General features: G+C 35.1%; 1 protein-coding gene across 2 annotated transcripts in view; it reads right to left on the reverse strand.

Moving 5' to 3' along the window:
* Window positions 1-13,632, reverse strand: part of NME7 (NME/NM23 family member 7) — a 232,761-nt gene that overhangs the window by 91,016 nt on the left and 128,113 nt on the right. For both annotated transcript variants that reach the window (XM_046681670.1, XM_046681671.1), the window contains exons 9-10: window positions 13,466-13,534; window positions 6,696-6,797 (exon numbers count right to left, since the gene is read on the reverse strand). In XM_046681670.1, the coding sequence (XP_046537626.1) occupies window positions 6,696-6,797; window positions 13,466-13,534 (171 nt within the window). The remainder of the gene's footprint in view (window positions 1-6,695; window positions 6,798-13,465; window positions 13,535-13,632) is intronic.

The following is a 13,632-nucleotide window of genomic DNA, read 5'->3' on the forward strand; positions in this document are numbered from 1 at the left end:
AACCTCAGTGACTCTCTACAGATGAACGGATAAAGAAGACTTGGCGTATATATAGATATATATATAAAATAATTATTCAGTCATGATAAGAAAATCTTGCCATTTGCAATAAGACGGATGGAACATGGGGGCATTATGCTAAGTAAAATAAGTCAGAAAGAGAAACCTAAGTACTGTATGATATCACTTACATGTGGAATTTAAAAATCTAAAAAGAGCCAAACCCAGAGAAACAGAGTAGAATGGTGGTGGGGGAAGGGAGAGATGTTGGTCAAGGGATACAAACTACCAGTTAGAAAGTGAGTAAGTTCTGGAGAGCTAATGTGCAGTATGGTGATTATAGTTAACAATATACTGTATTATATCCCTGAAAGTTGCTAAGAGAGTAGATCTTAAATGTCCTCACTCCGAAAAAGAAGAGGTAAGTATGTGAGGTGATGGAGGTGTTAACTAACCTGTGGCAATCATTTTGCAATAAATAAGTACATCAGGAGCCCAGCCCCGTAGCCAAGTGGTTAAAGTTCCACACACTCCACTTCAGCAGCCCAGGTTTGTGGGTTCGGATCCCAGGCATAGACCTACTCCACTCACCAGCCGTGCTGTGGCACTGTCCCACGTACAAAGTAGAGGAACTGGCACAGATGCTAGCTCAGGGTTAATCTTCCTCAAGCAAAAAAAAAAAAAAAAAAAAAGAGGAGGATTGGCAACAGATGTTAGCTCAGGGCAAATATTCCTCAGAAAGAAGTGTATCAAATCAACACATTGTATACCTTAAACTTACACATTATGTGTTAATTATATCTCAGTAACACTGGAAAAAAAGAATGCTCAGTATAATTTGCTTATAGTTATGAAATTTGGGCACACAACTGCAAATGATATGAAAATTGTTAAAAAATTATTTCATACTATAAGATGACATATAGCCAATCTAGTAAAATTATATCCTTGAAAAATGTTTAACGACATGAGAAAATGCTCAATATTATATAGTTTATCATGAGCTAGAAAGCAGTATGTACACTTTGATCCCAATTTCATTTATAAAATTGGTAACTCTTGGTGATAGGATTATGGGCCACATTTTCTTTATTAAACTTTATTTCATTTCTAATTTTTCTACCATGGTCATATATTACTTTTATAACCACAAGAAAAAAAAACATTATTTAAAAAATACAAGTTCAGAAGAATAAAGTCTTGAAGGGAAGACAGGAGGGGAAGGATAAAGATCAGGTGGAGAGTTTTAAAAGAGGAGAAAAATACATTTCTTTGGGACTGGAATGAGGAGATGAGCACAAGTACAGAAATAAACAAATGTCATGAAGGTGGAAATTTAAGAGGTCCTATTTTTCTCTATGAAATAGGAGATAATGCTATCATTTTGCGGAGAGAAGGATGAGTTGTAAAAGAGTTGGGGAAAATAATGAAGGTTTAAAAGAGCTATTATGAGAATTAGCAGAAAGAGAAGAATAGAGGAATGAAAAAAGATTTCTGGGGGGCACAACTGGCCCAGCTTTGTTTGGAGATCATAACGTCTATCAACATGAATCTAAACAACAGAATAACTCATCTCGTAGAACCTTTCAGTCCATGTATAAGAATGAGGTAGTCAGATGGTTGATTTGATCTAGGGTTAGTGTTTTCAGGGAGCGGCCAAAGGACAGAGAGTAAAGATCCTGAGAATGCTAATAAGAAGGATGATCAAAGAGATGAACAATGGTTCAAAGAGAAGGAAGTCAAAAAGTGGCAGTAGCGTCAGAAAATGGAAGGGTCCAAAGCCTGGAGGTTTCAGTCAAGTTAAAGATGCACTGTGAGGAGGATCAAGAGCCCAGGGGACCACAAAGCTATGACAGACATTACTATATTAGAGATTAAGTTTGCAGATGTATCTCTGCTCTCGATATCAACAAAATATAGAGGATGGCTGTGGAAGAAAACTGAAAAGTAGAATGATTAAAGATGATAATTGACAGAAGGAGTCTGTTGAGCTCTGAGGCCAAGTGTTGGGTGGATCTTTCATATGGATGTTCTTTTGCCCAAGTTGATAGTAAGAAGTGGGACGAAGAGAAGGACTATTATCAGGGTTTCAGTGAATGAAGGAACGTGACCAGGAAGTCAACAGATGACAGAAGCAACAGATAGCAGCTCCCAAGCATCTCTTCTCCAAGTTTACAACAATGTCCTACACAATCGTGAAAAAAGACTTGCATTTCAAAATACCACAGTACTTCTACTTTAGTCCTAAAATCAGTAAAGCCTACTAGACAATAGGTAAAATACCACTCTCACAATCAAATGAATGGAAAACGTCATTAAAATTTGAAGAGCTACTTTTTGTGTATGAAAATATTTGACTCAATTCAATCTGGAGATGGGGTAAAGGTTCCCAAAGTATGGGAGCAGATGAGGGTGGATGTTTGCTTGACAAAAAAAAAATCAGATTACCTTAAATAAGATCCTTTACATAAAATATTTCACAAACACATTTTTCACACCATAAAGGATATCTACGGCAGGTTATTTGGCTTGTCATGCCAGCCAGTCCAAGAACAAATACATTCCGCATAATTTTTCCAGACAATTTACCACTTCTTTGGTAACTTTTTCAGTTTCCTAATAGCTCAGCAGGAAAACTGCCAAGCTACTCAACAGTGAAATTCTTCAGCTACAGTCTTCAGGTGCAATCAAAGCTGCTTCCAGAGGCAAATCTGAAAGAGGTTTGCTGCCTAAATGGATATATTTAACGCAAGTGATGGTGAGTGAACGCTTCTCTAATTGTAAAGAAACTTGTGATAGTTTTTCTATTCTATGCAGTAGCCAACATTTTTCAAGCATCCTTTTCAGAAAAATATGTATATACATCAGAATATGTACATATTTTTAATAGATTATATAAATGTACTCTTATCAGTCCATACATTAAATTTTATTACAACTTAATTTCTTTCTTACTTTTTACATAATAAATAAATAAAAATGGAACTGGAAAGTCTAATACTCCTCTACTCCCAGTGAACTGTCTTGTGCACCACTCCTCTTTGGAAAGCACTTCTAGAGAGACTGGAAGAAATTTTGTTCATACACAATGAGAGTTTCCCTACAGCTCTAAGACAACAGAGAAGAAGAATCCGCCAGTACACAGACATCAACGATGAAAGTCCATCTGCAACATACATAGTTACAAAGTGGTCTTCTGGTCACTGTTAGGCTGAAAGTTCTTTTGAATCAACTTAAAAAGTAGTTCTACATCTTGAAAAGAATAAAGAAAAAAGGATCCACTTTGGTAGATAAAATACCTTTAAATAATGAGTATCAGATTTTAGGTATGCATACAAGTATAGCCAGTCAATTCATTAATTCATCAAATATTAATTACATGGCCACTATATGCCAGGCATTCTTCCAAGCACTAATAATATTTACATGTATTGTAACTCAGGGTCTCTGTTTAGATATGGGAATGACCACGCAGTGAAGAAATAAATTTCTAAATTATTTTAATATAACACAATACCTGAATAGATTGGCATACCTGGCAGTTTAAAGTGAGATTGATATTTAACTATCATTTCTACCTCCCAGAGCTGAAGCATAAATTCCTCAAAGATAAGGACTGTATTTGTTTGATCATTAGTATAAACCTAGTGGCATCTACCACAGTGACAGGCATGTAGTAAGCATTCAATACCTATTTGCTGGAGGGGTGGGAGAAAAGGGAGAAATAAAGGGAGAAGAAGAAAATGAACCAAATGGAGTCTGAAATCAAACTGAAACAGCCATTTTACAGTCTCTAAAGCATAGTTTGACTATAACTACTAATGGTATTTCTTCTGATTTGAAAAGACCCGTCAAAGGCACATGGTTCTGCTTGTAATTCTGTACCTGTACTTAGAAATTCAGGACCTAAGACTCAAGAGGAGAAACAGCCCAACATCACTCCCGACTCCTCATTTAAAAGTTAATTCACTTTCAAGTTTTATGATAAAATAAAAAGTATTTTTCTTATTATAAAAGTAATACAAGTACTTTAAAGAAAATTTTTAAAATATAGGAAAGTAGAACTTAACATTCATAATTCTACCACTCAAAGACAACCACTGTTAATAATTTATATGTTAAACTAGTACCAAATTTTAAAATCTCTGGGGTACAACTTTCTATAATGTGATAAGGGGCTCATAAATAACTAAACTTAAAAAAAAAACAGGGTAATTTCAGCTATGCTTAATGAGGAAAGACTTAGGACCTTGAAAGAGTTTCCAAACTAAGCTCTCATAGATTATGAGCTCCTTAAGGAAAGATACGTTGTTCTAGTCATCTTTATTATGGCCCAGCCATGGGACCAAGCAGTAAGCCTGTACATACTATTCCTTGCACAAATGTTCATTGATTAAATATCTAGGAATAAAGGGAATCAGCAAATTTTTATCATCAGAACTCATCCTTTATGATTACTCACCTGCTAACTCCCCAATGACCTCATCTTCTGTCATTCACGGCCTTGTACTTTAGCTACAGTAAAAATAAAGAGCTTGGGGCAGCCCAAAAGTGATGCTGTTTTTATACATCTATAACTTCAATTGCATCACTTCCAACCTTCTTCATTTAACTAAGTTCTACTCATTCCTCACAATTTCTTTAGATGTCAGGTTCGTTAGGAAGTCTCCCCTGACCCTATCACCCATCCCCAAGCCGAGCTGAGTGCTATAGTTTGGGACTCCCATAGTCTCCAGTGCAAACATCTAGCAATACAATTGCCAGAGAATGTGGAAACTGGCCACTTACATATTTTGTCCACTCATAGACTGTAAGCTCTTTGAGGCTTCTGTCTTTACATTCACAATACTAGCACAGATTCAATAAATATTTATTGAATGAACAAAAGAATGAACAAACTCATCTCATTCTTTTTTTGTTCTAGTTTTTATCTCTTTAATTCACCCCTGTTTGGCCAGTTGATCACTCACAACTTTAATTATCTTAAAAAACAAATGAACAAAAACTCCTCTTGGTCATCAAACAGAAAACAGATATAAAAATGTCCAACACCAAGATCTGCTTATTCATCTAGACTAAAAGTATCTCTTCCTAATTTCTTATGATTAATATTCAATAAACACTCAACATGATCACCACTTTCTTCTAATGTCCTCTATAGCAGAATCACATTTCAATAATCGCTCTTTTACAACATATAGTACTTATTTCTATTCTTCTTTCTCCCTGAAAACATATAAAGTAGGTCCTGCTGACTCTTTCTCAACTGATGTCATTAGGTCTGCTCCTTTCTGTTTTGAAAGTCCCTGCCTTTAATCTCTTCCAATTTAGTTCACTCTTGTTGCATCAAAGGGATAATTCAGTATACTCAAAATTAAGCTAAATGCAAGGAATTTCTATTTCCTACTATAAGGGATTCTAATTATACCGAATCCACTATTTTCAGACTGAGTTTTAAAGCAATGCATCCCATAATCATCTCTATTAGCATTCTCCACCTTATTTCCTCTAAGAAAATATATTTCCTCATGCTTCCACATATCCATTTCCCATTGAAGCCAAGCAAATATTCTGGCTGTATACCAGAGCAAATTTGCAATTCCTTCATTGTTGCCTTTGTACATACTTTAAAGCTTTCTTATTCTCTTTGTGCCTTGATTTGCCGTTAAAATCCCTGTGTACATCTCTCTTCCTCTAACAAAATTTTCTCAATTACCTTCAGGTCATATTAGTTGCTCCTTTTACTAAACAACTTTTCAACATTTGTATTTTACCTTAACTAACAATATTTTAGTCCTTATTTGTGTGTTGCTCTGCAAGTGTTCTAAAAGGTCTTTACAGGTGTCTCTTCCTGTCTCTCGTCCATCATTGAGAACAGGTGTACTTTTCTCCCCTACAGCGCTTACTCTAGCAGCAGTCTCATACAAGCTGATCTCTTAATAGGTGCTGTTAACTATCTTACATCGAAGGGAACGCAATAAATGTTGTCTAAATGGAATTGGCTGCTCATCTTCAATAAATTATTTACAAGTGACAGCGAAATAAATGAAAGAGTAAATTTGAATTATAGTTCATTTTTAAAATCAGTAATAGTTCCCATAATCCTACCCTGCTTAAAACATTTGCGTCGAGCTTTCCCATATGTATCCCAATACTACCCCTGCTTTCACCCCTGTGCCCATCTCTGCTCCCCTCACCACCAAATGTCCACTTGAAAACCAACCCAAATTGAAAGGTATACTAGAGAATATCGAGTTTCACATAAGTCTCACTGCCCGTATTTATTTCTGTATCTGGTATGAGGCCACAATATCAATATTCTTTACATTGAAAGCCTCATTTACAGCCACCCCATGTCCAAGGATAATTAATGCCTTAGATAATTTCTAACAAAGAGCTTGATAAATTTACTTAACCAGACAAGTTAGCATGAAAAAAAACAATAAAATAAAATAAAATGCTACAGTAAATGCTTCTGCCCATTCTATATTGTTACTAGGCAAATAAAAATTTCACTTTTTCTTTGAATATTACATAAAAAATAAATTATGTGAAATGCTATTTGGAATAAAAACTTTTGTCTATTATATTCACTTTTGCATTATTCCTTTTAAAGAACAAACTAAAACTATCAAACCTGTTAAGATAGTTAATGGATAAAACAAACTTCATTAATATGTTAAACAATAACTTACAGGATCAGCAGGTCCACAGAATTCTCGAAATGTCTTTGTAGGATTATTTTGTTGAATCTCTATAGCCACGCAAGGGCCAGAATACATTTCTGTCACCATCTCCTATAATGCATAACATACAAGTAAAAAAAAAAAAAAAATCAATAGAATTTAATAATCTTTTACTCCTCCTCTTTTAATTGTACCACTATTTTACTAATCTCAAAATATTAAGGTTATCTTTGACTTCTTCCCCACCTCTTCTACCCTGCATGCCAAGCAGTTCCCAAATTCTATTTTTCCTGCAAAAATATATTTTAGATATGTTCCCTCATCACCATTCCTACCACTACCACCATTTTAATGTAATGCTTTGCCATTTGACATCTCCGCTATTTGAAATGATCCTCTAGTACATCTTCCTTTCATGGGGCTCTCTCCTCTTGAACACAGTACTATCAAACGAACATTTCTAAAGATATAAATTCGAAAATCTTCCTTCCAAAGAGACTTAAAAATCATAATGAGTTCCAGCAATGAGGAAAAACAGGGACCACATTTATTCTATTAAACATCTAGAAACTAGACAATATATTTGAAACAACAGTTTTCAGACCCTGGATGACAGGCAGCAAGGTACTACGATCCCCGAGAAAAGGGAAACATAAGGTAAGCTGTATGATTGCCCCATCTTACTGCCTGAGGGCAGTTTCGAGACAGCGGGACGGGAGAAGAAACACAACAGAGCCCAAAATTCTCAGTAAAAGAGACAAAAGTTGGGGTTCAGGGAGGTCAATGTAGCTAGAACCCGTGGGACAGAATACAAGGGGGTGGGAGGAGTAATAAGAGAGTAGTAGCTACAGGGATCTGCAGAGAAGTTCACTTGGGTGTTTGGCTGAGTCTGTGGATGTATAGAGGAAACTACTGAAGGCCGAGAAAAGAACTACCAGAAAACAGTACATGAAATCATTCACAGAGAGGGCACAAGGCTGGGACAAGTTTGCACCTTTTTTTTTTTTTAAACTTAAGAAGAGACCCATGTTTATTATCTGATTTACATTTGACAAAGCAAAGGCAGGTGCACAAAGAGCTGTTTGACAGAGTCAAGCCCAGATATCCAACAGCAGTACTTCCCCGGCCACCCCAAGTTTGCACTTTTAAGAGCTGGAGTGAAAAGCCCTCATATGATACACAGGGCATCAGACGGAGTCCTCAGAAGGGGACTGCACCATCGTAGGTGGCCTAAATTAGCCTTAGATATGAGATGCTCTGTAGACATCCTATAAAGCTTAAAGGTAAGTCTTGAAGCGGCCCTACTGATCCCAAGTTACTTAACTGAGTGCCAGGACAAAGTCACTCTTCAAAGGAATATGACATACCATGTAACACTATAAATTGATAATATCCAGCATCCAATAAAATTACCAGGCATGCAGAGAAGTAGGAAAATATGAACCATCACCAGAGGAAAGCTCAATAAAAAGATACAGACCCAGCAACGACAGAAATGATATAGTTAGATAAGACTGTTTAAATAGCTGTTTATTGCCTTCTATAAATAATTATTTGTAGAATTATTTCCTTCTAAAAAAAACATGATATAGAGAAAATTGATTTATAAAATATTTTAATCACATTTAATATTTATAAAATCAATTATAGTCATTTATGTTATGAAATTTTATTTATAAATATATTTATGAAAAACAATTTGTTATTACTTATAACTTTCTAGTTATTTATAAATATTATTTATATTTAATTATCTAAATAGCATAACTATATAATATAAATATAATTATAAACTATTCATAAAATCAATTATAGTTTACAGTTAAAGTAATTATATAATTATTTATTCTATAAGTTATTATTCTATAATTATAGAATTAATTGTAGAAGGTAAACATAGGAATGACGCAGAGAAAATCAAAGATATTAAAAAGACCCAAATGGAACTTCTAGAGATGAAAACTACATCTGAATTGACAAGTACACTGGATGGGATGAACAAGAGAAGGTGCTGCAGAAGAACAACGAATTGGAAGGCATGCAATAGAAACTATTCAAAAGCAAGCATGGAGAGAAACTTGAATCAAGGAAAATGAAAAGACAAATGACCTGTGGGAAAATCTCAAGCTGTCTAATATATGTGTAATTGGAGTCCCAGAAGAAGAGAAGAAAGGGTGATGAACAGAAAAATATTTCTAGAATAAATTGCTAAAAAGTTTTCAAAATGGATGAAACCCATAAGCCTACATATCCAACCAAATACAAGGAGGATAAATGTAAGGAAAAGTACAGTAAGGCACATTATAATCAAATTGGCTAAAAAACAAACAAAAACTCAGTTATAAATAGTAAAATCAGTAACAGAAAACTCTTAAAAAAAAAGCAAAAAGAAAAAAAGGCATATAACAGTGGAACAAAGATAAAGATGAAAATAACAAAACAAAAACCTGTCAACCTGGAGTCCTATACGCAGGTAAGAAGATATTTTTCAAAATGAAGGAAAAATAACTTTTTCAGACAAACAAAATCTGAGAGAATTTACCACCAGCAGCCCTATACCATAGGAAATGTTAAAGGAAGTTCTTCAGATGGAAGGAAAATAATACCAGGAAAAAATACGGATTTGCATAAAACAATGGTAAACAATGTTTACCATTGAGGGTAAATATAAAATACATTTTTTCTTTTCTAGTTGCTGTGAAAGATAATTATTTGCAGCAAAAATATTAAAAGTGTATTGCAGGGTTTATAACATATAGAGAAGTAAAAGGTCTGCCAACAGCAGCACAGGGAATAGGAGGGGAAATAGAAGTAGATTATTTTAAGGTTCTAACTCCACATGTGAAGCAGTATAACGAAAACCATGGTCAAAGCAAAGTGCCCCTCGTAGTGTCTGGAAGACTCAATGAATGTACTTCTCTTCCCCTTAAGTGAGGAAGAAAACTTCAGGCAGAAATGAAAACAAATACAAAGACTTTGAGGCAGAAGTATAGGTGGGGGGTCTATGAAGACCAGTAAAGGAGCCAGGATGTTAGGAGCTGAGGGAGACTGTAGGAAAGCAGCAAGAGATGTGGACAGATCACGGAGGGCCACTTGAATGACTTTGGAGGGTTTATGATACACAATGTCAAAGTAAAATAAAGATAGTTTACTACAGAACATTCAAATATTAATCCCAACTCAGTCATCACATCCACTAGAAATGCCAGAAGTTAAAAGAGAAGAGAAAGGACTTCATAATTAATATGGTACACAGAACCCTACTCATTAGAAGCCCTAGATGTATTCCCTTGAAGTCAGTTTGCTATTTCACAAAGGTCATCTGTAATTTATTTTTTATGGATAATTATGTTGAGGCTGATTTTCTGTCTCATGATATTGAAGTACTGCCTACACATAAATGTCAAGAGGCAAGTTCTCAGTAGGGGTAGAAGGCCTGAACACATTATCCAAAAAGAGAGGGTTGAATTTTGTCTCCTTTCTTTCGTTTGTCTCTCTTTCTCTCTCTTTTTCAGTGTTAATAACAAATACCATTAAAAATACAAACATAAAGGGCTGCACAAAATGAAAATAAAAAACATGTTGAAAAAAGGGCTCCATCAAAAGCGTAACATACTCCTTAAAAAATGGACTCTTCAGTTCATTCTCAAGTCACCTAGGTTTTTACTTAAGTAAAAAATTATCAAAAAAAGAATCTGTTTCCTCCACAGCCCTTGAGTACTCTCCTCAGGCAGCTGCACTGGAACCATTTGATTTAATGTCTATCCTCACCGGAACACAAGCTCCATGAACGCAGGTAGTGCGCTTTTTTGTTGTTCATCTCTACATCCCTGTATCCAACACATTGCCTGGCACATAGTCGGTACTCAATGTATGTGTGGTAAATAACTGGACCATGATTACACTATGAGACAGAAATTATTACCTTTTCATGATTGCAAATGCTGAGGCAGCAAATATACGTGTAAATGATCAAGATGGAATCTACTACAGAGAATTATATCAGATATAATAATAGTAATACAACAATAGCTAATATTTGTGGAGTACTCTCAATATGTGAGACTGCTTTACATTATCTCATTTAAAGAAAATGAAATGCTGCATATCACTATATAGCATTCCATTCTATAAAATGGAAATAATGCTATTACTTCTCATTTTATAGATGGGTAAACTAAGGCTCAAAGAAGGTAAATAACTTGTCTATGGTCACAAAACTGGTGGATTTGGGATTTAAACCAAGCATCTCACTCCACAAGCAAAAAAAAGGAAAGGTCTACAGTTTGAAGCAAGTAATGTGGGAAACCCTAGAACCAGAGTTGAGTTACCAAACAATGTCTGTACAACAATGTCAGTGACACTGTACTAGTTACACTATATGCTACATTTAAGAGGATCATTTCACACCCTTACACCAACATATCTTTAAATTTAGCATAATAAAATGGATGGAACCATTAATATGATCTTATAGCTGATCATCTACTTTAGAAATAAAGATCTGAAGACAAGGTGGGTAAAGTCTTGCACCAAAAGTCAGAGCAAGAATCATGTTTTTGTCCCATTAGACTATATTGCCTCTTAAGATTATTTTTACAGGCCCTACTTCGTAGTTGGATAACCCTCCTACAATTAAGTGGCATGCAGCATTTAAAATTACCTCTTCTTTGAACTTAAACTCAATCCTGGATATTAACGATCATGAGGAAGAAGAGCCCCATCAGGAAACACAATCACAACAGCAAGTGACCCTCAGGATTTGATGACATTAAAGAATGATTTAATGATTTTGCTACTGTCATTCAAGATTTCTTAGGGGAAATGACACATCTATGCAGTGATTTTTATCCTTGCCTCCAGAATCCCACGATCCAAAAATCAGAAGAGTAAAGGAGTATTACACAAAAGAAATCGCATGTATGGTATTTTTAAAGTACAAAACAGAAGACTTATTAAAAGTTAGAGATGAGGTTTTTTTTTTTAAAAAGTTGCTTTCCAAAGGGAAATATGGCCTAACTCAGATATACACACAAAACACTAGTGCCCTCAACTACTATTTGTTATCAAATTCAATACTACATGATAGTGTATGAACATATGACTAAACATCAAGGCTGCTGTGGGATATGTCTCCATGAGTTTACCTTACATACAAAAAAATTATAATATAACGTGAATTAATAAAAGTGGCTGCTTTTAACCATATTTTTTTTAAATCAAATTGAATAAAAGAAAACGCATAAAAGAAATATTTAAGAAATGGAAAAATGTTGTGACTGGTTGAATAAATGATGTTAAGAAAAGTACACATTTTAAAATCTTCCATTTAAGAAAAGAAAAGGCATAGCTTTAAAATGAAGAAGCTGGTAAGATTAAAGTTTGATAAGCTATAACAAAAGGAAAAACACTCTGGTTCCCCTTAAGAAGGGTGGAACACTACCAACATGCCAAATGCAAAATAGAGTATTTCACTACTGGTGAGCTAAATAAGATGTAGAGCTAAATAAAATGAAGGCTCAGGCCAGTTCCTGGACCAATAGTCACTGACTAATTGCTGGAGGAACTCAAGGGTGGGTTTGGAAGTATTTAACTGTTTTCCAAATTTCCTTTCTCCTTTTGTTATTTTAAGGAGATGCAATCACCAACCACCCAGACTGACCAAGCCTCAGCATGAGAGCTACACCTATGACCTTTGCCTTATTTTTAATGCTAAGATCTCTCCAGGAGGAGCTTAGGCCTTATTACCACAACCTGCAGTATATGTGGAAGCATCTTTTCCAGCTGAGCCTGTGCAAGCAGATACCCATCTCTCCCTTTTGAAGATTCATTCCCCATCTGAAATAAAAGGTCCCTGCTCCCCTTTGTTCAGGGAAAGCCATGACTTTGGAAATGATTCTGTGTGGTCTCCTATTTGCTGCAAATATACTTGACGTTGTGAGACAACTACTTCTGGTGGAGAGTCTGAGTTAACTTGCCAGGAGGTGAACACACAGTGGCTTCGGTAACAAGTGCGTTTTTCCTTTTTTAAGGTAGATTGGAAGGAAAGGGCACAGAGACGTGAGGAGAGGGTACTCCAGTCTCATTGTCAGGAATAGGGAACTTTATGCAAAAAGAAAAGCCAAAACTCTCTATAAAACAACATGGGTGATGAGGCAGCCCACCAGCATAAATGTATCTAAGATACCTTGATAAAGAGGGCAAGGAAACTGACTTTGATTAAATATCTACTATGTGTTATTTTAAGGAACAAGATTTGGCTCGTTTGAATGCAGTCATTTGTTTTCGAGAACGTATTTCATTGCCCTCTGAACAACTCCCTTTAAGTCTTATTTCTTCAGGCTCAGCCACATTTTCAGATGAATCTATCTGCACTTGTGTCATTGAAGTAGCTATGAAGTACTGCTATGGAGTTATAGGATAATGTTAAGAATGATTTGCTTTATCCTCCGAAAGTATTTTGGACAGTCTTCCACTCTGTGAATATTGTAAACCTCATATATAACGTCAACATGTGTCAATATGTCAGCAAGTTTTTTCTTTTTCGCATTCCTGTATATTTTGTTTCATAAATTAAACAATTTCATATTTTTAAAACTGATCCACTGGCTCTCAGGGATAAGAATGCCTCACTCACTGGGTATGATAAGCTGGCAACTGGAACAATCACAAGTACTTTAAGGAATACTTTCATGATTATAAATTGTACTGAGATCTCTAAGATATGAGAGCACAAATTGTTTTCAGTACCAATGCTTTACTTTTAATCTGATACTTACGTTATACTCAGATACTACTCCTTTATAAACTTCATAAAACTCTTCAACATTAACCCGATCCATGTTGAACTATATTTAAAAAAAAATAAGAAGCAGCCAATCAACAAAAGAGAATAAAATGAGCCACACTTAGTACTCAAAATTTATGATTTCTTGGGTATATTTTC

The sequence above is a fragment of the Equus quagga genome, chromosome 13 (assembly GCF_021613505.1).
Source record: "Equus quagga isolate Etosha38 chromosome 13, UCLA_HA_Equagga_1.0, whole genome shotgun sequence".
Taxonomy (NCBI): Eukaryota; Metazoa; Chordata; class Mammalia; order Perissodactyla; family Equidae; genus Equus; species Equus quagga.